Source organism: Bidens hawaiensis, unplaced genomic scaffold (assembly GCF_021521415.1).
Source record: "Bidens hawaiensis isolate Kalapana, Puna unplaced genomic scaffold, B.hawaiensis_p1.1 tig00002306_1, whole genome shotgun sequence".
Taxonomy (NCBI): domain Eukaryota; kingdom Viridiplantae; phylum Streptophyta; class Magnoliopsida; order Asterales; family Asteraceae; genus Bidens; species Bidens hawaiensis.
The window spans coordinates 1,837,922-1,863,412 of record NW_027491123.1 but is presented as its reverse complement, the minus strand read 5'-3'; the positions used below and the strand labels follow the sequence as shown (position 1 = coordinate 1,863,412).

Here is a 25,491-nt window from a genome sequence, read left to right as displayed (position 1 = left end):
CCGCCTTGAATCTTTGCATAGCACTTTACGTCTATACGACTCACGTAGTCATATAGATCGTGAGTCGTGTCAATTTAAATTATATTTATACGAGCTGTTGAAGACCTATACGGCTTGTGTAGGGTTATACGACTCATGCATATAACGGCACGTATAGCCTTATACAATCCGTATAGGGTATGTGGTGATATATGAGGATTAGAGAATTCATATTCAATCCAACAAATATGTGAGTGTTGTTTTTATAATGTAGGGAATGATTTAGGGTTTTGTAAGTGGAGGAGAGAAATGCAATGTTTTTCTGTATATTTGAAAATTTATTGTTCATGCTTTATAATTTTTTAATATATTTTGAAAATGGTTGTGGGTGAAGAAAAGAGAAATAATAACGATAAGATATAAAAAAATATTATTTAATTAAAAAGAGAAAAAATATTTAGTGATTTTTAGTGTATTTAATCCTTTTGCAAAGAAATAACATATTCACAGTTTCAAACTTTAACCCCCTACAAAATATAATAATATTATCTTCCTCTTAAAACTCACATATAAATAAACCCGTCTTCTTCCCTGCCACCATACAAAACCACCACCGTCGCCGGAGCTCCGATCACCGTCACCGATCACCGGTCGCAGGTCATCCTCATCAAAACCCGACCTTCACCGATCCAATTACAACCCATTTCCCCAAATCGCCCAATAATGAACCCGCATTAATAAATCAAATTCAGATCCAATTCCATACCCACATTAATAAATTAAACCAATCTCAACCCGATTCGCAAATGTCGGCAATCAAGATCCAACCCACGACCCGGTTCTTCACATTCGGGCTCGTAACGTCATGGTACTCATCCAACATTGGGGTTTTATTACTAAACAAATACTTACTCAGCAACTACGGGTTCAAGTACCCGATATTCTTGACCATGTGCCACATGACCGCGTGTGCGTTGCTGAGCTACGTGGCGATTGCATGGCTGAAGGTGGTGCCAATGCAGGCGGTTCGATCGCGTGTGCAGCTGTTAAAGATTGGTGCTTTGAGTTTGATATTCTGTGGGTCGGTTGTGAGTGGGAATATATCGCTTAGGTATTTGCCGGTGTCGTTTAATCAGGCGGTGGGTGCGACCACGCCGTTTTTTACGGCGGTGTTTGCGTATTTGATGACGTTGAAGAAGGAGGCCTGGGTTACTTATGTTACGCTTGTTCCTGTCGTTACTGGTGTTATCATCGCTAGCGGAGTACGGGTTTTCGATATTAAGTAGGTGTAAACGAGCTGAACTTGAGCTTCACTAGGCTCAAGTTTGGTTCGTTTTGACTCACGAGAGCTGATCTCAGCTCATGAGACGTTTTTTCAAGCTCGGGCTTGTTTATTATGTCTTAATTTGTTATATACATTTTTAGTGGTTTTATATATATATATATATATATATATATATATATATATATATATATATATTTTGAGAAAAACTTTAACGAGCATAAGCTCGAACTCATTTATTATTTATTACTCAATATATATACATTTTAAAATTATTTTTATATATTTTGAGAAAAACCTTAAACAGCCTAAGCTTGGCTCAAGCTCGTGTGCGGTGCTTAAACGAGCCAAAGCTCGAGCTCGGTTCTGGAGCGTGTAAAAGTGGTTTGCATGGGTCGATTTTGGGCTAAAACTGAAATGCCGTTTTCAAGTTTTTGAAAGCTGTTAAAGTTCGGTTTCGATTCTGTCATTTGGGCTTGAAAATTTTTGACTGAAAAAAAAAATTGGCTAAAAATAATGGATCTGGGCCTAAAATTCTTTGTTAGTTAATAATTAATTGATTATTCTACATTTTGGTTAAAATAAATTTGGGTAAACTATCTAAAAATCTATAAGTTCGGTTCGGTTTTAGTTACACACAAAAACTGAAGCTGAACCGAAAGTTCGCTATTTACGAAAACATAAAACCGAAGCGCTTTTCTCTTATCAGTTTTTTCTGTTTCATGCACACCCCTAGTCTAATTAATACATAAAAGTACAAAAGAGAAAACTTGAAATTACACTAGGCTCGCTAAAGCTCAACGAGCCTAAATGATCTTCCCATACAAGCCTCGAGCTCGGGCTCGATAACTAACCGAGCTTTATTTGAGGCTCGCGCTTGGCTCAAGCTTGATAACACTCGGCTCGTTTCGAGCTTTTTATCGATCTGATCTCAAGTAGCTCGGATCGTTTGCAGCCCTAATATTATTCGCCTATTTGAAACACTAATTTGATTCTGTTACTCACATTTGGTACTAATTTGTTCTTATCAGGGGGAACCTAGTTTCCATCTGTTTGGATTTATAATGTGTGTTGGTGCTACTGCTGCTAGAGCTTTAAAAACAGTGGTTCAAGGGATTTTGCTGTCTTCTGAAGGGTAAATAAACAACTGTTGATTTCAGTTTTTTATGGTGATTTTGGTGTTGCAAACTGTATAGATTTTGATTATGTGTTTGGTTATATGAAGGGAGAAGTTAAACTCCATGAATCTGCTTCTGTACATGGCTCCAATTGCTGTTGTTTTTCTGCTTCCTGCAACATTATATATGGAAGAGAATGTTGTTGGCATAACAATAGCACTTGCCAGACAAGAGTTTGGGATTGTTTGGTTGTTGCTTTTCAACTCTTCACTTGCTTATTTTGTTAATTTAACCAACTTTTTGGTTACCAAACATACCAGTGCTCTTACCCTTCAGGTACACTTATCTTGTTAACTTTCTAACTGCTTATTTAGTTATTTTTATTTATATTATTTTTTTTTTTTGCTTTCTTATCATGCTCATTATAACTTTACTTACCTATTTTAGAATAAGTGTTACATACATATTAAGTTAAAAGTTTTAAAGCTTTGTCTTGAACAGCTAATATGGTTTTAGGTAGGGGTGTGAATGGGGATTTTGGGGTTAAATCAAACCCAAAACCGATCTTTCGTTTTTGAGTTTTCGAAGACGCTTCATTTCAGTTTTTTTGGTTTTTGCACATTTGGGGTTGAAAACTTTGGGCCGAAAAAAACTGGCACAGAATATTGAAATTGGACCTAAATCTTTTTGTTAAATAATAAGTACTTGATTATTGTACATTTGGGCTACAATATTTGGGTTACACTAGTAAGTTCTAACGAATTACTTAAAATTAAAAATGAAAATCCATAAATTCAGAACAGTTCGATCTTTTCGGTTATGATTGCACGCAAAACTGTCGGTACTTGTTTGGGTTCGATAGTTTTGTTTTTTTTGCGGTTTTGGATCAGTTTTCGCTCTTTAATGCACACTCCTAGTTTTAGGAAACAACAAACCAAATCGGCTGGATTGGGTGGGTCAGCAGGACCCATTTTTATTATTTTTAACAAAAGTTTTGAAATTAAGAAATTTTATATTACTCCATCAATATAAATAATAGCACAGAGATATATAATATTTACAATAAAGTCCAAATACTATGCTATAAAATAACACAAGGTTTACTATCTAACAGCTATTATTTGAATGGATTAATATTTAATGGTTGGTTTTCAGGTATTGGGAAACGCTAAGGGGGCGGTAGCGGTGGTTGTTTCAATACTGATATTTAGAAATCCTGTTTCTGTAACCGGGATGGCTGGATACACACTCACAGTGATCGGGGTTATTCTTTATAGTGAAGCCAAGAAGCGAAGCAACAAATGAGTGTTATAAACTTGATTAGAAACTTAGATGATCTGTTTGGTCCATACTCGTTTTGATATTATCGGCTTGGAAACCTTGGGTCAGGGAGAGCGAAGAAGTACCAGTGTAACCGGCATTATGAAAATTGAAATAAGCCATTAGTTTCAGTCACATTTGTTTAGGACTCATAGTGAAGACTGTAGAAACGCCCTGCTTGCGGTGCGCGCATATAATGTATATATGTGTGAACCCTCGGGTGGGCAAAAGTAAAATTGCACTAATTTTGACGTTATTTTACTAATCTCGTGAAAATAACGTTAAAAGTGGCGGAAGGTTAATCAGGCATCATGTGGTGGCGTTGATAGCCGAAAGACAAGGGCACATGCACCGATCAGCCGGTGTCCCGATGATTGAGTGCTATGTGCCTTATGTCCAAGGCTTGATGCAAAACTACTATCGAGCCAGGGGTCTCACCGGAAGCAGCCTCTCTATCCCTATGGGATAGAGGTAAGACTGTCTACATCTTACCCTCCTCAGACCCTACCATAGCATTGCTATTGGTGGGATATACTGAGTACGACGATGATGATGAGTGAAGACTGTAGAACTAATTCCAATTGATATGTTATATTTATAGATTATTTATTCAAAACTGCAGCATCCCTTGTGCAATATATTTTGATTAGTTATTAACTGTTGCCAAAACAAAAGCGATGCCTCCATTGGTATGACTTATGATATTGTAAATGAGTCGAGTTAGTTGTGAACTACTTCTACTAATGCACACAAGATACAATGTGATGGAGACTTGGAGACTAGGCGTCCACAGTCGCTTGCTCCGACCATTGAAGCGACCATAAGAGAGTTCAAATGAGACATTATCAATGGCAAAAGACTGTTATGCCGTATAACAATACTCATGGTCAATTCACGGCAGCCTTTACATCGAGCCTCTGTAAGCATGTTAATCGCCACACCACGTTGTTTCTCGGGCTCCCTTAAGTTCATCGTGTAGAAAAACCGTTTAGCAATGATCATAAATACTAAGGTCAAACTGATTGACTAATTTTAACATTTCATTACTTAAAAACTACAAGATAATTTAATAATGAAAACAATTATAAAATAGCGTTTCATTCCCATCCCCTACGTTGTGCTATATCACGCTTTCGTGCTAGCACCGCTTTCAATGCCGCTCCGGTCAAATTATCATGCTGTGTTAAGAAGAACTGCATATCTGTATCCATTTGTTTTTGCTGCATCATGCGCACTTCCTCCTTCAAGAGAATAACTTTATTTTCGTGTTCCTCCTTCTTAAGCCGCAGCTTCTCCTCCTTGATCATTTCTGTCTTCGCTCGATGTCGTTTTATGTCCTCCATATCTTCTTTCATAAAATAGCTAAAATCCATGTTTTTTCTCTGCCGTTTGATTTTTCTATCAGTTTTATCTTCTTCAATCTTTGGAGCCAAATGAAACCTCATGTCTCCCATGCCTTGAATTATGTATTCGACCACAATTGGCAATTCAGAAGAGAAGCACAATATCACTTGGTTAGCCAATGGGGTTGCCTTTGTAAACAAGTTCAGGAACCTCAGAGAACATGTCAATGAAACCGGTCTCTCCATTTCGATTATAGTCTCCTCTTCTTGCTACAAAAGTTCACACGCCAATGAGAAGATGTTCACATAGATTGAAAATGCTAAATCATATGATTAGTCTGCATACCTTGTCAACAAAAGTGTTATGTTCATACACAATACTTGTAGTACCAATATCACCTTTAGTTGAAAACCTCAAGCCTTCTTTTGTAACAGATATCACAACTACAACCAGGAATTTGACTAAACAATACGCATTTAGGATTTGATTAAGATGAAGATTATGAAATGAATACCGTAGTCTCCTATGGTGCTAAGATCTCTGCAGATTCTTGCAAACTCAGATGATGGCATTTGAACAACGGCGTCATATACTGTTTCCGGTAGTTCAAGATCATCCCTATCTATGTCCCTCAGCTTCATCTCAAAAGCAGTTTCTGACCATACATTTTAGGCATTTCATTCAAAATTATCAAAATAACAAATCACCATTAAAATATGACAAAATCAAAGCCAAATCAAATTCATGATGTAGCATAACGTAAGCTAAAGGTAAGGCTCGGGCAAAACATTGGTGCTATATACAAACCAAACACGATAAACTAATCGTCTCATTTTCTTCATACACGAACATGCTTACAAACATGAAGGAAAAATAACCAAAGATTAACAAAGAATAATAAATATCCTTCAAGCCGCAAGGTTTTTAATTATATAAGAATGTATATTTTTTAAAACAATTAAGATAATGGAAAAATGGATTTTAATAATCTAAACTATTAACTATTGGCCAATAATAATCCCAACTTTCAACTTCGTTACCAATAACATTAATCCCAGACTAACAAACTTTTAACTGTTATGATGACGTGGCATGTTATGTGGCAACTACGTGGCAATGACATGGATTTCTTCATTTTATTTAAATGTAATAGTTATAATAAAATGTAGTGCAATGACGAATATACCCCCTACTATGTGTTTGTCAATTGAGATGTTACAGACTTAAAATTAGACCCTCCTCAACAATTAAATAAGTACAATACAATCTAAACAGGTAATAAGCTTGTTAACAAATCGGTGTCATTACCGAGGCTATCGAACGTGAAAGTGACGCAATCAGCGCATTGTCGGGGGCTATGATAGTGACGTCGTCGGCACACCTGAGCATTCTAGACATGTTATGGAGGTTCAATCCCATTGTGAGGTTACGATCGCAGCGGTAATGATCGAATGCCTCGGATCTGAGAAGAAGCGTCAGCATTGCCTCGTGTGTTGGATCCAAGGCCTGCAGTGAGAGTCCGGTGAAGGACCAGTCGAAGTTTGCTTGGTTGACCAGATCCTTCATGGATTGTATCACTTTCTTCAACAAGCTCGCATGCATCAACGTCACCTCCAACAGTTTCGTCTGTTTGTGTATACTGAATCAAGGAGAAGGGTAGGTAGAAGACGTATGTGATTTGGCGGGAACGGTTGTAATTTTGAGAGATATTGGCATCCAAACGACAGCGTTTTATCACTTCATGAAAAAAAGATTAAGATATTAATTCTATTGTATTTATTTGTATTTTATGTTACGTATATCTGGCAATTTAGACACGATATATGAATACACGACACGAACTTACACGACTTTAACAGATATCAGGTAAGGTCTTAACAGGTTTCGTGTACTAAATAGGTAAACACAAATCTACCTACTAATTTTCACTTGTAAATAGGTAAAATACACGTTTACCTGTTAAGTACTTGTTACTACCTGACTAGATTTTTTTATAAGTAAAATATATAATATGTTATATACCCTAACTAGTTAACCATAAATTTTTATACCAAACAATTGAACACGATGCACACCATTCCAATCCAACATCAATTAGACGGGGCACAAACCCTTCTCCGATTCTCCCTCTACGGATCTCCAGTAGTACAGTGGTTTCCCTCCACGTCTCCGGTAGTCGCAACCCTTTGATTCTTCGGTCTACCTCTCCACATTTCTGACATAGTATGGACTCCTCGCAGTTGCAGCGGCGCCACTGGCCACCGGACGGCCGAACCATGCTCAGATTATCCGGCAGGTTCGTGTGTTATCGTGTATACCAGGTATTAACATGTTCGGGTTTGGGATACAGGTACGCAATAAGTTTTCATGCCGTGTACATGTATACATGTTTCATGTTCGTGTCTTATCGTGTATAGGTAGGTATACACTATATGTGAGCCCTAGGTATATCTCCACAAGAATAGGAGACATGGTTTCTTTAGATTGATCCTTATTCCTTCGATATTATGCAATTTGCGTTGTGAACTATATAAGTATCTAATGTTAAACATATATAGTTAGGCCAAATATAGTCTCTTTCGAACGTCACTGATATGTTGAAGAGGATTGAGGCATCGACGCATCGCCCCCTTGGAACTTGAATTGCCTAGGAGTTTACCCCTAATAACCATAATAAACTCAAACAACTAAACAAGCTGCGCTCTGCACCTTCTAACTTGTTGGATGAATATTGTGATTCACATTGATGAACATGTAAATCCAATTACACTAAAATATCTAACAGTTTTCATTGGATTCATCTTACAAGAAATGAAAGATGAAATTATAATCGTTGCAACATTCGCGGTTAGAAAATGAAGGACTTGATTTCATGTGTTGCCGAACTGCATAAGTGGGTTTATTCATTTACTTAAAAATGCAATGACTTAAACTATAGGCAAACTGCTTTTCGATTATGGCAAACATTGTATACTCTTTGATAATTTTCGTGCAGTTTGTTCACTTAATTCTAAAATATGGATCATGTTCGTGTAGCTTTATGGCGCACATGATTTAATGTTTTGAACGTTTGTTTTTTTTTTTAGTTTAACGTTCCGCCACAGTCTAATTTGCACTATTATACCCAATCTATAACTACCAGTGGCAGTGAGGGGCGGAGGGTATATAGTGGCCCGGGGTCCACCACCCCCACCCCTTTTTACCCCAGTAGCATAAATATATCCGTTTTTATCCGAAAATTTTGAGTTCGACCGCTTTCCTGCGTTTTCATCCAAGCTTCGCCGTTGGGTATCAAAGTGGCCATGTTACACCATTCTGAGGTGTCCATGTATTATGTGCTTAGAGAGCACATAGGCCACTCTTTATGTGTGCAATGATATTATATCTTAAAACTCTTAAATATATGTCTTTTAAAAACAAGGCAACATGTTATATATCTTTTTTAATTAAGGTTATTTTCGTGATTATAGCATAAAATGCCCAAGAAGATGCATTATCATTAGCCTAAAACAAGTATGCTCTAGTAACAAGTTTCTAAACACCCAATTTGGCTCTAAATTCTTTCTTTGATGGCATGCTACTAATTTATATACAATGGTGTATGTATCAACCGGTTTTTATCCCTCTAAAAGCATTAGCTTTCCACTTCTAATGAAATGAATGGATTCGGAAGCTTGAAGACTTGTGTACTGATATACATGCCCACTAAAAGATCCAAACGACTACTGATCACCGCTGCAATATTGTAGCCCTCAGCTTGCATAATCGCCTTTTGCTTTGAAAAATGCTCATGAGTATCCATTTTCATCTCCTCATCCGATCTGCATCGCATCACACCAATCAGATAATCATGTCAATGACAAGTGATTCAATTTCCGAGTGGCAAAAGACTGTTTTGCCCTCTAGCAATACCTCATGATTAAGTCAGACCATCCTCCACATCGAGCCGCTATAAGCATGTCAATGACAACAACACGTTGTCTCTCAGACTCCCTTGACAATAAAACCAACAGCCATCCTGCAGACCATAACTTCGTGTATATTTGCACAAACGCTGTGTGCTTCATACGCTCGGCCTCTTTAACATCATGATGACCATAATCATGTAACCTACACCATGAAAATCACATTAGACAAATGCATATTTGTACCCATATAAATCTTCCAAAATTAAAAGTGTAAAGATTATGCAACTACCCATGTACATATAAGTCGTCTATGTCCATTAACACCACATCGCGACCACCAACACCAGGCGTAACATTCTTGAAAGACTCATCAACAAGTGACATCATGGTACTCAAATCTCTAGTGTAATGACCATCTTTAACATACTTAACAGCTACATTTTTACAAATTTCAGGTATGATTCAAAGTTATTAATATTAAGTTCTGCGTGTAGAGAAACCGTTTTGCAATAATCATAAACATTAAGATCAAACTGATTATCAGATCTTAACATTTCAACAGCTTTAGAATTACGTCTTTCACATGATTGTAACATGACCACCAACGCAATTAGAACCGTCATCAACAAGATCCCGATCATTACAAGAACACCAACCAAGATCGTTGCAGCAAACGAAGACATGTAGATCACAGATTCCAATCTAAATTCACTTCCCATATCTACAGATTCATAGTTCAAGAAACCAATTACCAAAACTGAAATGTAGAAAATGACCAAAATACCCCTTGTTATGAATGTCACGTGTAGGCCTGTAAACGAATCGAACCGAACGAGACCTAGTTCATGTTCGTCTGTTAAGTTTTTATCGTTTTATCGAACAAGTGAACGGTTCACGAACAGCTAACTGAACGGAATTTCTTGTTCGTGTTCGTTCATTAAGGAAATGAACTTGTTCGTGAACGGTTTACGAACACAAATGAACACAAACAACGTTTTATATTTGACGTTCATATGTTAATTTTGCATATACATATAAAAATTCACATACATAATAGTCATATACATTTTTTGTTTTTGTTTCATACCTAATAATTTTGCTTAAATCTATATGATAAGATTAGAAAAGTAATTAAAAAGTATTGAAAACCTTTAATAAACAAACAAACATTAACGAACATAAACAAACACATTATCGAAAGTTCCCGAACATAATTATTTGTTTAATTAAATGAACTTCCCACCAAACAGTCCATGAACAATTTGCCGAACAGTTCATGCGTACCTGATTCCTGACTGCTAGAATACTCTCTTTCCATCTCATGGCCATATGCCGACATTTTGACCCGAAATCTATGAATACACAAAAGTTCAAAGTAATCACATATGCAATCAAACTCTACCTGCAACATAAAATATCATAAACACAAATTAATTAATTAATTAATTCAAGTTTTGAATAGAGTTTCATCCAACTTGGTCTCTTGAATGTAAACTACGTGATCAAATTAACTGCTGAATGTGAATCATGTGATCAAATTGACCAAACGGATGAAATTGAGATTGAAATGGGAGACAAACGCATGTTAGGTTTCTAGGCGTAACACTTTACTTTAATATATGCCAACTTCGTTCAAATTTTTATATCTATATCAACTTTTTTTCTATTTTTCTATAACATATACGAAACTAATTTAAATAAAATGTATAATCTTATCCGTATTATGGCAGGTGTGAGTGCGAGTGAATCATAGGGGAACATGGAAGAGAGTAGCCAGGCTTCATCCATGAGTAAAAGGGGACTCAAAGACGGGAGGGCCATCCGTGAAAGACGACATGGTCAAAGGCTCATGTTCTGTTTGTTTTTGCTTAAAATGTGTGTAACGGGCTTATGTCTGCGAACGCACATACATAAGTCTCTAAAGACAGTTTGTTTTAAAAACCTTTAATAAACAAACAAACAAACATTAACAAACGTAAACAAACACATTATTGAACATTCACGAACACAATTGCATAAACATTGCCTTTGTTCGTGTTCATTCATTTAGTTAAAGGCATAGTTATCAAATGCGCTAGGCGCACTCAAGGCGCATAGGCCTTGCCTGGGGCCTAGGCGCAAGGTGCAAAAAAGCGAGGGTCCAAGAAAAAAAAAACGCACAATGAAAAATATATAAAAATATATTTATGTTTTCCAAAACTTGAATCGCATAGTTCTAATGCCCAAACTTATCCGATATCAAAAGTCCAAAGCCCCAAAATTATCCAATACCAAAAGCTAAAGTTTAATAGCATCAACAGCCAACGTAAATTCTGTAGTAGCTATACACATTTTAGATTAAATCAGACTCCTAATTATGTCTGCAATTTCTAGAACAAATAATAATTTTCTAGATTAAAAAGCTCACCTTTAAATTTTAGTTTTAAAGTTTAAATCATATAATTGGCATTTAGCAAAGCAAATTAAACTAAAAGAAACATGATCATAATTATTAAATAATAACAAAATCACCTAAGCATTCATCATCTAGAATCGTAGATAATCATACAGGAGGATTGGATTAAATTAAGTAAATTTGTTTTTTTTTAGGTAACTCTGTTAATGAAAATCAAAGAAATCTTAAAAAATAAAGAAAAAAAATTCAAAAAACGAAAATTGCTCCTAGAATTGCGTCTTTCCTATTTAGAAACGCTAAATCATCGCCTCACCTAAAATAGCGTCTAGGCGCAATAGGTGACCGTTTTTAATAACTATGGTTAAAGGAACTTCCCGTCAAACAGTCTTTACAGCCCTAGTTACATGCGTACCAGATTCCTAACCGCTAGATAGACTTGCAGAATACTCCCCTTCCATCTCATGGCCATATGCTGACATTTTGACCCGAAGTCTATGAATACACAAAAGTTTTAAGTGATCTCATATGCAATCAAACTCTACCTGCAACATAAAATATCATAAACACTAATTAATTCGAAAGTTTTTCACCCTGAATTTGGCAGAAATAGAAGAACTAAGTTGAAGATGATTAGATGCTATGAACCGGAACCAGAGGATGGTGTTGGTGAGATTAGATAACATGTGAATTGAACAGAAGCGAAAGAAATAATAAGTTTAAGATGATTCGATGCTATGAATGAGTCAAAATAGGTGATTGTTGATTTGTTTCTTGCAGATTTGCATAACACAAAAACACATGTTATGTTTCACGTTGTAAGTTGTAACAGTTTTCTAATATATATGTCACCTTCATTCAAATTTTATATACATTTTTTTTCTTGTTTATATAGCATATAATCTTATACATAAATAATTTAAATATCTTATATAATCATGACAAGCGCGTTAACACTTTAGATCATGCGTATCATGGCACCGTGTGACAGTGAGTGAGTCGCTCGTAAGGAGAGGAGGGGGGGGGGGAGTAGAAACGACTCAGCCTCACTTGCATTGACAATACGAAAATGAAAATAGACTATAGAGGATCATTTGTACTATATATAATATAAGAGATATAGCCAAATTAATACGATTGATTTTAAGGGATTTACAATTGTTTAAACACATGGTACAACCTCAAATAAGGTAAATGGTCAGTCTAGCATTCAATCTCATGTGTTTTTCATTTTTCTCCAAAATATTTACAACTTTGCCCCCTTAACTTTAATCAACTTTTATTCAAAGAATAGTTATAACTTTGGTCCTTTGGTCCTTTATCTTTTAACCATTTATTCTTTATAATTTCATTTTTAACCTAAATACCCCACAATTTTAACAGTCATAACTTTTTCGTATATTAATATTTTTTGTAAAAAAAATATCATAAAACGAGCATTTAATTCTCTTTAATTTGAGTATAATATTATCATAGTTTCTTTTCAATTAAAAAAATAAAATTTTGCGTATAGGCACTTGCCGTTCGGTTTTGATGGTTTTAAATTAAACCATGAGCCAAGCCATACCGAAAACTGAAACTAGACCTTTGAAAATTGAAACCCAACAAAACCAAACCATTAACAATGGTTAGGTTCTACTGCATAGAATTTTAAAGGAATTGAATTCCAATTCCAATTTTTTCTCAACAAAACAAACCAAAATAAAATTAAGATTTCAGTTCCAACAAAACGAACATCACAAGAAATTGAAATCAATTCCAATTCCCATTACTGCAAAACGAAAACCAATGTTATTTGCAGAAGCAGCCCCTGAAAAGTGAAACACGACATGCCAAACAAAGGGAAAATCCCCAAAATAGCCCATCTATAAAATGATATTTCAAATTTGTCCCTCCAAATTCAAGATTCCAAATTTGACCCATAATTATCTTGTCGTCGTCGACATGTTAAGGAATACTGACGACGTGTTACTAAACGAAGCGGAGAACGACACATGGCCGGAGTCTGGCCAAAATAGGTTAGCACCGGAAACGCATTTTCGACCCTTTGTTAGCACCGGAAACGCATCTTCAATCCTATGTTTTGTCAACAAGTCGCCGGCCATGAGATCCGGTAAGCCGTCGTCAGCGATGTGAACACGGGCATCAGGTATGGCAGAACGGCGTTGACGTCGTGAACAAGAACATGTATAACAAATCGTCTGCGATAAAATGGCCTCGATAACACATCGTAGACGACCTATTCCGGCCAGATTCCGGCCACGTGTCGTTCTCCGGTTCGTTTAGTAACACATCGACAGTATTCCCTAACATGTCGACGACGACAAGATAATATGAGACAAATTTGAAATCTTGAATTTGGAGGGACAAATTTGAAATCTCAGCTACTTTGGGATTTTCCCCCGAATAAAACCCCCACCCGCACAACAAAATCCTTACAACTGAAACGAAATCTGATCTTATAATCAATCTTTGGCACCACCGGCGTCCGCGCCGAAATCAAAATAAAATCGAATCTGATGATTCTTCTTCAACCAATTCTCAGTTTCCGCATGATAACAACAGCAACAAGAAGACCATCTCCCAAATTACTTGTCTTATTCCACCACCACCACCGTCCTTGTGGTGGTGGTGGAATTAGGGCATTTTCTACTACTACTCCTACAAAGGCCGATGATGATGATGATACCTTCTTTGCCGATCAAACTGTTTCATGGAGTGCGCTAGGCATTTCTGATAAACTATCCCGTGCTCTTTCTCTCACTCGTCCTTCTCTCATTCAGGTAACATTCAGATACATCATCATCATCATTATTATTATTATTATTATTATTATTATTATTATTATCATCTAGATAGATATATTGTAATTGTGATTGTGATTGCTAGTGTCCATTATACACACTGCTTGCTTCAGGCTGCTTCTATACCACCTATACTTGCTGGAAATGATGTTGTCGTTGCTGCAGAAACCGGTAGCGGCAAAACACATGCTTACCTTATTCCATTGTTCCATAACCATCTCCTTTTAACTCATTCCACCACCACCACAACAAATTATAATGATGAAAGCACTCCTCATCATATTTCGCTTGTTCTTTGCCCTAACGTCATGTTATGCGACCAAGTCGTTTGTATGGCCAACTCTATCTGCAATCATGTTGATGGTCGGCCACTTCTTCGAGTTGCAGCTGTCTGTGGCCGCCGGCAGGTGCTTACTCTAATTCTAATATGCTCTAGTGTAATTTTCTAAATAAATTTAACCTAATATAATCGTGCTGTGATTCTCGATTATAGGGATGGCCAGTTAATAAACCAAACGTAGTCGTCTCAACACCAGCCGCTCTTTTGAACTACCTTCACGCAATTGATCCTGAAAGGCGACGCCGTGCTCCGTTTATTCGTGATGTTAAACATGTGGTATGTATGGTAACCATCCATGTACCTGCTTTACTTTAGTTGATTCATACACAAACTAATTGTAAACTAGTTAATGTCTTAAATTTTGTAAATAATCCCTAGGTTTTTGATGAAGCTGACATGCTCTTGTGTGGGAGTTTTCAAAACCAAGTTATCCGCCTCATAAATATGTTTCGTTTTGATGAAAAACTCTTGTCACGTGCCAAAAATTCTCCACCTGAAAACAAGTTATTATTAGATGATATGGAGTCTGAATCCAGTATCCAGCTGGATCTAGAAAACAATGAAGAGAGTGAGGATGAGACGGATATTGGGAATTCCATTGAAAAGAATGAAGCAGTTATCATGAAGAAAAGAGACTGGAGAAGGACGAGAGAGATATACGAACGCAGTAAGCAATACATTTTTGTTGCAGCAACACTACCCGAAAATGGAAAGCGAACGGCTGGTGGTGAACTCAGACGATTGTTTCCGGATGCCACGTGGGTTAGTGGGCTTTATCTTCATCGCCACAATCCGAGGTTAGAGCAGAAGTGGGTTGAAGTTACAGTCGACACACAAGTGGATGTACTTATAGATGCTGTGAATCATAAATTTGACACGAGCTTAACAAGCGGTTGTAGTCGAACAATGGTGTTTGCAAACACGGTTGAGGCTGTTGAAGCTATTGCCAAGGTTTTACAGAGAGCAGGTATTGAATGTTACTGTTATCACAGTGAGAGCTCGTTAGAAGACCGTACGAGAAACTTGATCGATTTTCAAGAAAAAGGTGGCATCTTTGTGTGCACTGATGCTGCTGCTCGTGGGACGGATATTCCCAATGTTTCACACGTTATCCAGGCCGAATTTGCTACGTCTGCGGTTGATTTCTTGCACAGGGTGGGCCGGACTGCTAGAGCAGGTCAGCCCGGGCTAGTTACAAGTATGTACAATGAGTCAAACCGTGATCTTGTGGCTGCAGTTCGGCAAGCTGGGAAAGTATGTGAGCCTGTGGTAAGTATGCTTTTGCGCTTTTAATTTGAACAGCATGTTAATAACCATTAACAAGATTGGTTTTCTTTCACATGGATATTTATTTATGTTATTATATGGGTATAGGAAAAGGCATTTAGCAGGAAGCGAAGCTTTAGGAAGAAATTGAAAAAGCGAGGTCAAGAAGGTATATAGACTTTTTTTTTTGGGTGAGATGAAAATATGAAATTACTGATATAATGTAGTTGGTAACACTACCGCAGGTGCTAGACGTGAGACATTATGCGCTAAGGAGCAGGCAGCTTAAAAGCAATGAATGGTTAGAATTATAATCTTATTGCGCATTAAAGGTTGTTTAGATTTAGATGAAAAGTTGTAGGAATCATCTTATACATCTTTTATTTTTAATGTAACAGTATTTTTATGACTGGCATACATGATAACTTGATTTCTTATGCCGAAAGAATGACATAGTTTTGATTGGAACTATGGAACGGGCTACGGGCCATGGGTTTATTTAGGCTAACCAGAATCGAACCACAAAATTCAAACACTGGTTTAGATCATGACTCGATCTAAGAATCTTTAATTAACTTGAAAGAACCAATCAACCATACAGCCCACAAGCTCGGATATATGTAGCGATTACAAGAACTTGAAAAATACTAATTTGATCACAAATACAAATCCTAATTAGACTAGGTTTATATTTCACTAATAAATAACAAAACAAATTCTTGATCCTTATCTGAGTTAACCATCCTGCCGCCTACCTCCTAACGGGCCTGCCCAGCCCAAATGAATGATTGCAGATTTACGGGCCAACACTGATTGCACCAATAGCATTTTGGTTCATAAGCCAGTCATTTTTACGATTTAAAGTTGGAGATGGAAAAATAACATTTAAAATTCTCATTATGTTCTACTAGCATAGAGAGAGAACATTTTGTCCCTGTCTATATAAGTTTCCTGAAATGTCCCTTGTAAACACGTTTTTGATGACATGTTTAGTTTCAGCGTGTCTTTCACAACATTTTTGGCCTCAACGCGCCTGGCTTCTTAATTGTTTTTTTGTGTTTTTTAATATTGCATTATTATAACTAATTTTACCCACACTTGGTTTTTCTTTTATTACTTTTAATTTATAATTTTGAATATGCCGTTGAGACATGTTTATTTTTATATGCATGTTGTCATAAAATTTACTCAAAATCTAGCCGTGTCAAATTTATATCGAAATGTTCAATAAATGTTTAATAAAATTTGACTAAGCTCGGTTTTAAGTAAAGTTTTAACAACGCGTAGATAAAAATGAACATGTCTCAACGATATATTTGGAACCTTTTACATTAAAAATTATTAAAAAAACAAATACGAGTAAAATTAGTTATAATAATGTAATATTAAAAAAAAACAATTAAGAGGCCAAAGATCTCTCACTTGTGGCCTCACGGTAAGAGGCTTGGGTTCTCCAATGGAGACCCAAGTTCAAATCCCATTTGTGTTACTTTTTGGTGGATATTGATAATGAAATATTTGAGCTAGGGCTTGTGCAAAGGTTGTCAGTTCGAACCCAGATCCCAACCTGGTTTTTGTCCCACCGTGTGTTACACTAGAGAGAGTTCTGCTCTTGTGACACAACGACTGTTAAGAGGCAATCGGCGGTATGGTTTTCCGAGGGAACGCCTAATCCAAACTTTGAAGCCAGTCTCAAGCCGGTTAAGACAACATAGTCTGGCCAGAGTGGGACATCGGGGCTCTCCAAATTTAAAGAATGCAGCAGTCTAAATACAAAAAAATAAGAGGCCAAAGCCCTATCACTGTATGCTCCCAAAGGAACCTGTTATCTTCACCTTGTCCTCCAAAGGCCCGGGATTTTCACATTAATTCCCGAGAAGATGCCACAAAAGTTGACATGTACTAAGGGCCTATTTGTTTAACCTCTGAATGGGTCTGAATGGCTCTGAAGTCTGATTCGGTCAGACTTCAGATTGTTTGTTTCATTAACAATCAACATCTGTATGGTTCAGCACAGATCTGAATGATTCAGCTTTGAAACATTGCTAAATGGTTCAACACATCCACACAGATCTTCACCATCCTTCTCCATCACTATCACAGCACATCGACCACCATTCTTCACCACGATCCTCATCATTGTTCTTCACCTTTTCACCATCGACCACCACTGTTCTTCACCGCCAATCTTCACCACTGTTCTTCACCACCGATTATTCACCTTCCCACCATGGACCACACCTCCACACACCGAGCGAACACCATAGATAACGATTCTCGATTCTTCATGTACTCAATAAAATGTGGTGACGAATAAAGAGGATTGAAATTAAATAATTAATCATGAATGTAAGTGATAATGACAGTGAAATTGGATGTGAAATAAATGGATGCAAGTGCTATTGGATATTGTAGGGGTATGGTACTAAACCCGGCTTACGACCTTAATTTATTATGTTTGGCTTATTTTATTATATGGACTAATACAATATTATTGGGCTGAGGGGGTTTTGTGGAGGTAACCCTAACTGGGCTAGGCCCATTAGGGTACCATGATGGTGGCCATGAGGCTCCCTATATAAGGAGGTCTCCACCTCCTTATTAAGGGTTGTTCTCAATAAGAGCCACCACCATAACCATTTTTGTGTCTGTAAACAAGAGATCCTCGAGATTTCTTAGCAGTCACCTCCACACCCCCAAAAACCATTGCAGATCTGAGCGGAGGAGAGCGAGATTTGGTTACATCATCCCGTAGAAGACGATCCGAACTATGCCTGGTACGTTTCGTGTTTCTTCAGATATGATTCTGGCAATTAATTGCAACAGGGTTGAAATTAATAAGAATGACCATAAATTTGAGTTTGCTCACAAGGTGTTTGATGAAATGCCTGAACCAGTTAGAACATAGAATTGAGGAAAAGCAAACGATTTAGAGGTCCAACCAAACAGCACTAGCACTTACTGGTTAAGAGGCTCTTAACCAGTCAAACCTCTTACTGATTCAGCACTTAATGGTTCAGCATTTGCCAAACAGCCCCTAACTTCGTAAACTTTCCTTTTTTCTTGAGTTCAAAACCATAACTTGAACTTTTTGTTACACATTAACTTATTATCATGGTTGGGGCTTAACACTTTTGGAAGACCCAAAAAGATATTTAATTTGAAACTCTTCTGGGTTTGATCAGGGCCGGCTCTGAAAAAGCAAAAAAAAAAAATTGGGCCGAATGCAAAAAATTTTTTAAGTATTAAGTAAAAGGAGTATTTTGTTGGGTTTAAACAATTTAATTTTGATATGAGCTTACTTGGTTATGGTTATAATTTAGGTTGTGTAAAAAACTTTTTATATAAAAATAAGATTACACATGTCTCGAATGAGACTAAAACCCATAACCTTTTGGTTTGGAGTAGTACTCCTTTGCCACTAGATCAAGCTAGTGGTTATGTAATTGAGTTTAAAAACTAAATATACATATTGTTTTAATAAAATACATATAATTAAAAAAAATTCGAGCCTAGCAAGGTGTCGGGCATATGATTGTCGACCACTCATTCCCCTTTAGGGCCGGCACTGGGTTTGATGCATTATAATATAAATACATGCATATTAATTAAAAAAGAGTATATTTATATTAATAAATTAATAACGATGTTTTCTAAAGCTTAGTGTATGAAACTTGTGCTCGCGAGCTCATTGAGTTAAATCTTGGTTTAAGATCGAAGCTGAGTTTGAGCTCAAGCTTTAAATTAACTCTAAGAGTTCGCAAAATCGATCTCAAGTATAAATTTTAAAAAAAAGATCTAGATGACTTGTTTTTTTTAGAACGACGACTTTCTTGTGTTTAGGCTATCGTATTCCGTAATTTGTAGACCCCGATGCCCCACTCTGGACATGCTGTATTGTCTTAACCGGGCACACACTGTCTTCAAAGTTTGGCTTTGGCGTTCTCTCAGGAAATCATACCGTCAGCTGCCACTTTACAGTCGTTGTGCCGCTTCAAGAGTAGAACTCTCTGGTGTAACATTCGGTGGGACGAAAACTCAAACGGACTCAGGATTCGAACTGACAACCTTGCATAAGATGCAACTCAAATCTTTCGCTGACATAATTCACCAAAAGTGACACATGACACGTATCGGAATCATAAATAAAGGGGAAATTTTCAAAAATAAGCGTTTATGAAAACCAATTTCAAGTTTTAGGTGTCATTTACAAGAAATCCAGAAATAAGTATTATAAACTAGTCATGACGAGTAGTTTGTAGAACCAATTAAAACTTGCCACATGCCCTTAAACTAACCATAACGAGTAGGTTCACTAATCATTTACTCGCCACGACTAAATAAGTTTCATGTCTCGTAATCAACATCCACGAGTAATTCATAAGTCTTTAGTCGCGGCGAGTAGATTGTAAGGTTAAACTAGTCGCGACGAGTTAACTACTAATAAACCACTCGTGTAGGGAATGTAAATCGGGTAAACTAGTCGTCGCGACTAAAGGACTTATGAATTACTCGTGGGCGTTGATTACGAGACATTAAACTTATTTAGTCGTGACAAGTAAATGATTAGTGAACCTGCTCGTTGCGGTTAGTTTAGGGCATGTGACAAGTTGTAATTGGTTACACAAACTACTCGTATGTTATCAAAATATACTCGTCATGACTAGTTTATAATATCCATTTCTAAATTTCTTAAAAACAACATCTAAAATTGTTATCATAAAAGCTTATTTTCGGCATTTTCCCTAAATAAAGAGACCCGACACATTATTCATTTGTTTTAACAAACAGTGTGTCACACATAATAAACACTGCTCTTGTTTCCATCGCACTCACAATCAATCTATCTGTATGGCCAGCCTATGGCGAGCCGTGATGGGCGAGTCACCACCCAACCCCGACGACTACGACGGCGTGGAGTACTGGTCCAACCCCGAGCGCACCGGCTGGCTCACCAAACAAGGCGAGTACATCAAGACCTGGCGCCGCCGCTGGTTCGTTCTCAAACAAGGCAAACTCTTCTGGTTCAAGGACGCCATCGTCACTCGCGGATCTAGGCCACGTGGCGTCATACCAGTCGCCACCTGCCTCACCGTCAAAGGAGCCGAAGACGTCATTAATAAACAGTTCGCGTTTGAGCTGTCCACTCGTTCGGACACGATGTTCTTCATTGCCGATTCTGAGAAAGAGAAGGAGGATTGGATCAATTCGATTGGACGCTCGATTGTGCAGCACTCCAGGTCCGTTACTGCTAATGAGATCGTTGATTACGATAGTAATAATAATAATAATAATAATAGCTGATTTTATTATGAGAGTACTTGTATAATCTGGTATTGTGAGCTTTTGTTTGTTTGATTGTGAATCTAATTACTGTACTGTTATAATTATAATGATTTCGTTGTTAATTTGGTAATTGAGATGTTAGAGTTCGCCGAATAGGCTGGTTTTGTGTCGGTAAAGGTTGAAATTAGGGGTAAGTTGGTAATTGAGATGTTGAGTTCGCCGATTCATCTGGTTTTGATGATCCGGATCATAATGCTTACACAAACTGCAATTTTTCATAATTTTAGTTATATTGTCCATACAAATTCTTTCTAAACAATCAATTTAAGGGCTATAAGCGCAGCTTGTTGCCAGGTTGCCTTCTGTATTGATGAATGATTAGCAGTAGTTGCAACCAGTTATGAATGATTTCAGAGTGTTCTGTAATTAGATATGAGGAATGCAAGCAGTAATCTTCACCCAATTTGATTATCTTGTTAGTAAAATGATCGATTATCTTGTTAGTGTTCTATGAATAGAGCTGTTCAAAAAGCTCGAAGCTCGGGCTCGTGACTCGCTCGATAAAAGCTCGAATAGAACTAGCTATAAGAAGTTGATTTGAAGCATCCTGAGCTGATCTGAATCATTTTTGTAACTTAGCCAAAATCGACCCAAGCTCGGCTCGAGTCATGGCTCGGCTCGTTGGCTCGATCTTAAGCTCGTTTAACTTCAAAGTCGAGCTAGAGCCTAGCTAAGTTGCCTCGTCTAATTTAGAGCCCGAGCTCGAAACCACCCTGGCTCGACTCGTGAGCAGCCCTATCTATGAATGCTTCAAACGAGTTTCCACATTGGAAATTCACTAATTTACTAATTTTGTAATAAGAGATCTGATTTTGTGTGCCTCATGTGGTCCATTTTGATATCAAATTAGGCTGTTTGATGACACATGCCCTTCAATTTCAATAGATGTACTGCTGTAGCAAATAGTACTACATAATGTGATGTCTTTTGCATCTTATCCTAAAAGAATCACACTCTGTGGTGGTTATGCTTTTGTACATCTTCTATCAAGTGGGAATCACAATAATAGTGTCATTTTCATGGTCAATGGAATATGGTAGTGACCATTTCTTCGTATTCTGTTCACACTCTATTTAAAACAATGTAGTTTGGTTCCCGGGTCCTGAGAATACCAATAAATCGGTTCTGGGTATGACCCGCGAGACCCGTATTGTAGAAGATTTTTGAGAATTGGAAAACCCGCTTTTTTATGTTTGACCTGAGACGTCAAATTGCACAAATCAGGCCCGATACTTACAAACAGGTCTAGGATCCGAGAGACCCGCATAGGACCCGAACCAAGCATTAACAATAGGGCCGCTTCCCGGGTCTAGTCTTTACCATTAACCGGCATGGCGGGTAAAACCTGTTTGATCACCGCTAGATTTTCTTGCATTTTGATTCGATTCTTTTACCCTATAACTCAATATCACTTTATGACCAGCTATGGTTTGATATTTTGAATGACTTGTATCATCATTTTTGACATATTTGTTCTTGTTTACCTTTTATGGTTTTAATTATTTTTTTTGTTATATTAAAATATTTGATATTGATTTTCATTAATTTCTTTTCAGCATTTGGTATACATGCTCTAGCGTTATTCTGATGATAAAATCATCATCATCATCGTACTCAGTAAATCCCACAAATAGCAAGCTATGGTAGGGTCTGAGGAGGGTAAGATGTAGACAGCCTTACCTCTACCCCATAGGAATAGAGAGGCTGCTTCCAGTGAGACCCTCGGCTCAATAGTGGTTTTGCATCAAGCCTTGGACATAAGACACATAACACTTAACCATCGACACCCAAGCCGATTGGTGCATGTAGCCTTGTCTTTCGGCTATCAACGCCACCACATGATGCCTGATTAACCTTCCGTCATTTTTAACGCTATTTTCACGAAATTAGTAAAATAACGTCAAAATTAGTGCAATTTCACTTTTGTCCACCCAAGAGCCCACGCATACATGCATTATATGCGTACACCGCAAGCAGGACTTATTCTGATGATAAAATGATAACATTTAAGTTTAATGTCATAACAGTAGTATGAATACTCTTAAATTTTAATCTCTTATAAAATCTCAAACCAAACCGAAGGTACACGATTGACTCCATGCGCCTACTGCGTTGTCTCAAAACTAAAGAATTCTGTTGAAAAGGACCAGCTGTTGATATGACGGTCTCGTCGTGTGTCCACTGTCATAACTACAAATGACTGTCCAACTGCAAATTTTCAATATTGGACTAATACGAAGAATTCAAGTCAAATTTCAAAAATGATAAGATGCATTCAATAAATCCAAGTTTTTATAAATAAAAAGGTACAAAGTAAGTAAGTAACCAATTGATTCAGAACTTTTTTGAAAGAGAGTATTTTTTAAAATAAAAAATCTAGTTAAAAAGATCGCTTGATTAACCTGGAAAATGACCATGCATTTCTTTTATCATAAAAAAAGTTGCATTGCAGTTTTAGATTCCCTTCTTTCTGTTGATCAGATTACACTCCTTGCGGCCGATTCAATTTGGCTTTCAAGCTCACACATCGACCTTGAGGATCAGTGGCACAGCATTATAGCCGCCGCCCCCCCCCCCCCCCCTCCTCTTTTTGTTGACGATGTTTGAGATCTGTCACTCCCTTTTAACCAAGTTTCTTCCAGCACTTAGATTCGCCTCTTTCATTTGGAAAGTGCAAAGTACTATATCCTTTCGACACGATGGAGGTTACATAATGCGCCATCAACAACCACAAAGGATCATTTTGCTCTCCAAAAGCATGGAAACTTTTCAGTATGCTATTTGATAATGTCTCTAGCAAACCCCTTGCTAACCCAAGCATTCGTGCTATCACCAACGTTTCTTCCTTGTATAAATTTTTTGAGTAGTTATTTGCAAACATATTCAAAATGAAAATCTCAAAATCCCAAAGCGAAGCAAAACAAGATAATAGCTAGTTAGCTATACTAAATCTTCAATACACGACTACGAGCAAATGGAAAAGGTGAACGCTTTTAGGACAGTGATATGTTAGAGTGATACATTAAAATGATCTTTTATCATTTAGAGAGAGGCTTGGTGAAAAGTAACTCGGTGAAAGGCAAATGAAGAGGAAAATGGACTTTTTTTTACGTATCGTTGTGTTTATGTTGCGCTTATGTTGTGCTTGTTATAAATACAGACATTTAAGCCCAGCCCCTTGTTCATGGGCTTTAGGTTTTCTATTAATATATGTATCTACCTATTCTAATAAAGTAAAATAATTGTAGACACTTGTTATATTTTGGTTAATTCTCACAATTCTTTTCCCTCCAAAACTATAATCTTAATTGGTACTAGATCAATAATTATTCACTTTCCTTTTACACTTATATTATATTTATATATTTTTATAAAAATAAATATTAACATATTATTTTACTATATATTCCAAAATACTTGGTGAAATCCAAAAATTAACAACAAACCATGTGTGTCAAAGATTGAAAAGAATATAATTTCAAATGTTATCATTAACATATTGTAGAAGATTGTAAAGAAAAACAAAACTCGAATATGCTTTCATTTTATAAAGTTATTTTTTAATCATTAAATTATAAATATATACTTAAAAAGTTAAAAGTCGATCCATTATTTTTTAAAATCAATCCATTTATCTATTATTATTATTGTTGTTGTTGTTGTAAATTGTCATATAAATTTATAAATTATAAATATATGTTTTAAACATGATTCGGGTTTCAAATTTATTTTTAAGGGCATTTTTAGAAATAATCAAAAGGTTCGGGATTTGGATAATTGACTATTTTTCCCTCGACTATTAAAATTTAAGAAAAGATTGCAAACACTTTTGATATGCCATCCCTAAACCTATCAATACTTCTAACTATTATCAAATTTGAAATATTTGTGTAAGCATTAACTTTTCCTTCAATGGTGATCAGAACGTTGTGTCGGACCGGTGCGGGACACGGTTTCCCAACGATTCACGGGGCAGCGTGTTAGAGTGCGGAATCCTCTAACACGGCGATTCGATGGTGATCAACAACGCACGGTTACGATTCCTAAGACGGTTTGACACCTAGGGACGGAGGAAAAGACCGACACGACGAAGATTGGCAGAGAGGATTTTCGGCAGTAGCAGGTTCGTGACTGTGTGTAATGTGTGCTCCCCCTTGTGAAATTTCCTAAGTTTCGTTTATATATCGTATACTGATTCGATCGAATGAGTATCTCATTCGATCGAATGAGTCCTGGTTCGATCGAATCAGTCACTGATTCGATCGAATCAGTTTCTTTTGACATTTTCAGTCCGTTAACTTGGTTTCACGATCGTTATTTTCATATCGAACCATCCTGATAGAACTGGGGACATACACATGACATTTCATGTCCTAACAAACTCCCCCTTGG

At 36.9% G+C, this 25,491-nt stretch overlaps 2 protein-coding genes and 3 pseudogenes across 3 annotated transcripts; 3 read left to right on the top strand and 2 right to left on the bottom strand.

Moving 5' to 3' along the window:
* Positions 1–767: 767 nt before the first annotated feature.
* LOC143616468 (putative sugar phosphate/phosphate translocator At3g11320) lies at positions 768–3,853 on the top strand. The gene is made up of 4 exons (XM_077089289.1): positions 768–1,241; positions 2,293–2,396; positions 2,487–2,715; positions 3,535–3,853. Exons 1-4 carry the CDS (start codon positions 786–788, stop codon positions 3,682–3,684), a joined length of 939 nt encoding a protein of 312 aa, XP_076945404.1. The 5' UTR covers positions 768–785; the 3' UTR covers positions 3,685–3,853.
* A 941-nt stretch (positions 3,854–4,794) lies between these two features.
* LOC143615983 (proliferating cell nuclear antigen-like) lies at positions 4,795–6,697 on the bottom strand (annotated as a pseudogene).
* Positions 6,698–8,475: 1,778 nt separating this feature from the next.
* Positions 8,476–11,825, bottom strand: LOC143615972 (uncharacterized protein At2g39920-like; annotated as a pseudogene). Its single transcript, XR_013150576.1, has 4 exons — positions 11,759–11,825; positions 9,241–9,672; positions 8,956–9,153; positions 8,476–8,864 (listed from the first exon to the last, which is right to left on the bottom strand). The product of XR_013150576.1 is annotated as an uncharacterized protein At2g39920-like (transcript).
* A 2,070-nt stretch (positions 11,826–13,895) lies between these two features.
* LOC143615116 (DEAD-box ATP-dependent RNA helicase 22-like) lies at positions 13,896–16,221 on the top strand. The gene is made up of 6 exons (XM_077088344.1): positions 13,896–14,126; positions 14,261–14,554; positions 14,641–14,763; positions 14,866–15,756; positions 15,862–15,922; positions 15,981–16,221. The coding sequence occupies exons 1-6, from the start codon at positions 13,896–13,898 to the stop codon at positions 16,040–16,042; spliced, it is 1,662 nt and encodes a 553-aa protein (XP_076944459.1). The 3' UTR covers positions 16,043–16,221.
* Positions 16,222–20,559: 4,338 nt separating this feature from the next.
* LOC143615105 (pleckstrin homology domain-containing protein 1 pseudogene) lies at positions 20,560–21,057 on the top strand (annotated as a pseudogene).
* The last annotated feature ends 4,434 nt before the right edge of the window (positions 21,058–25,491 follow it).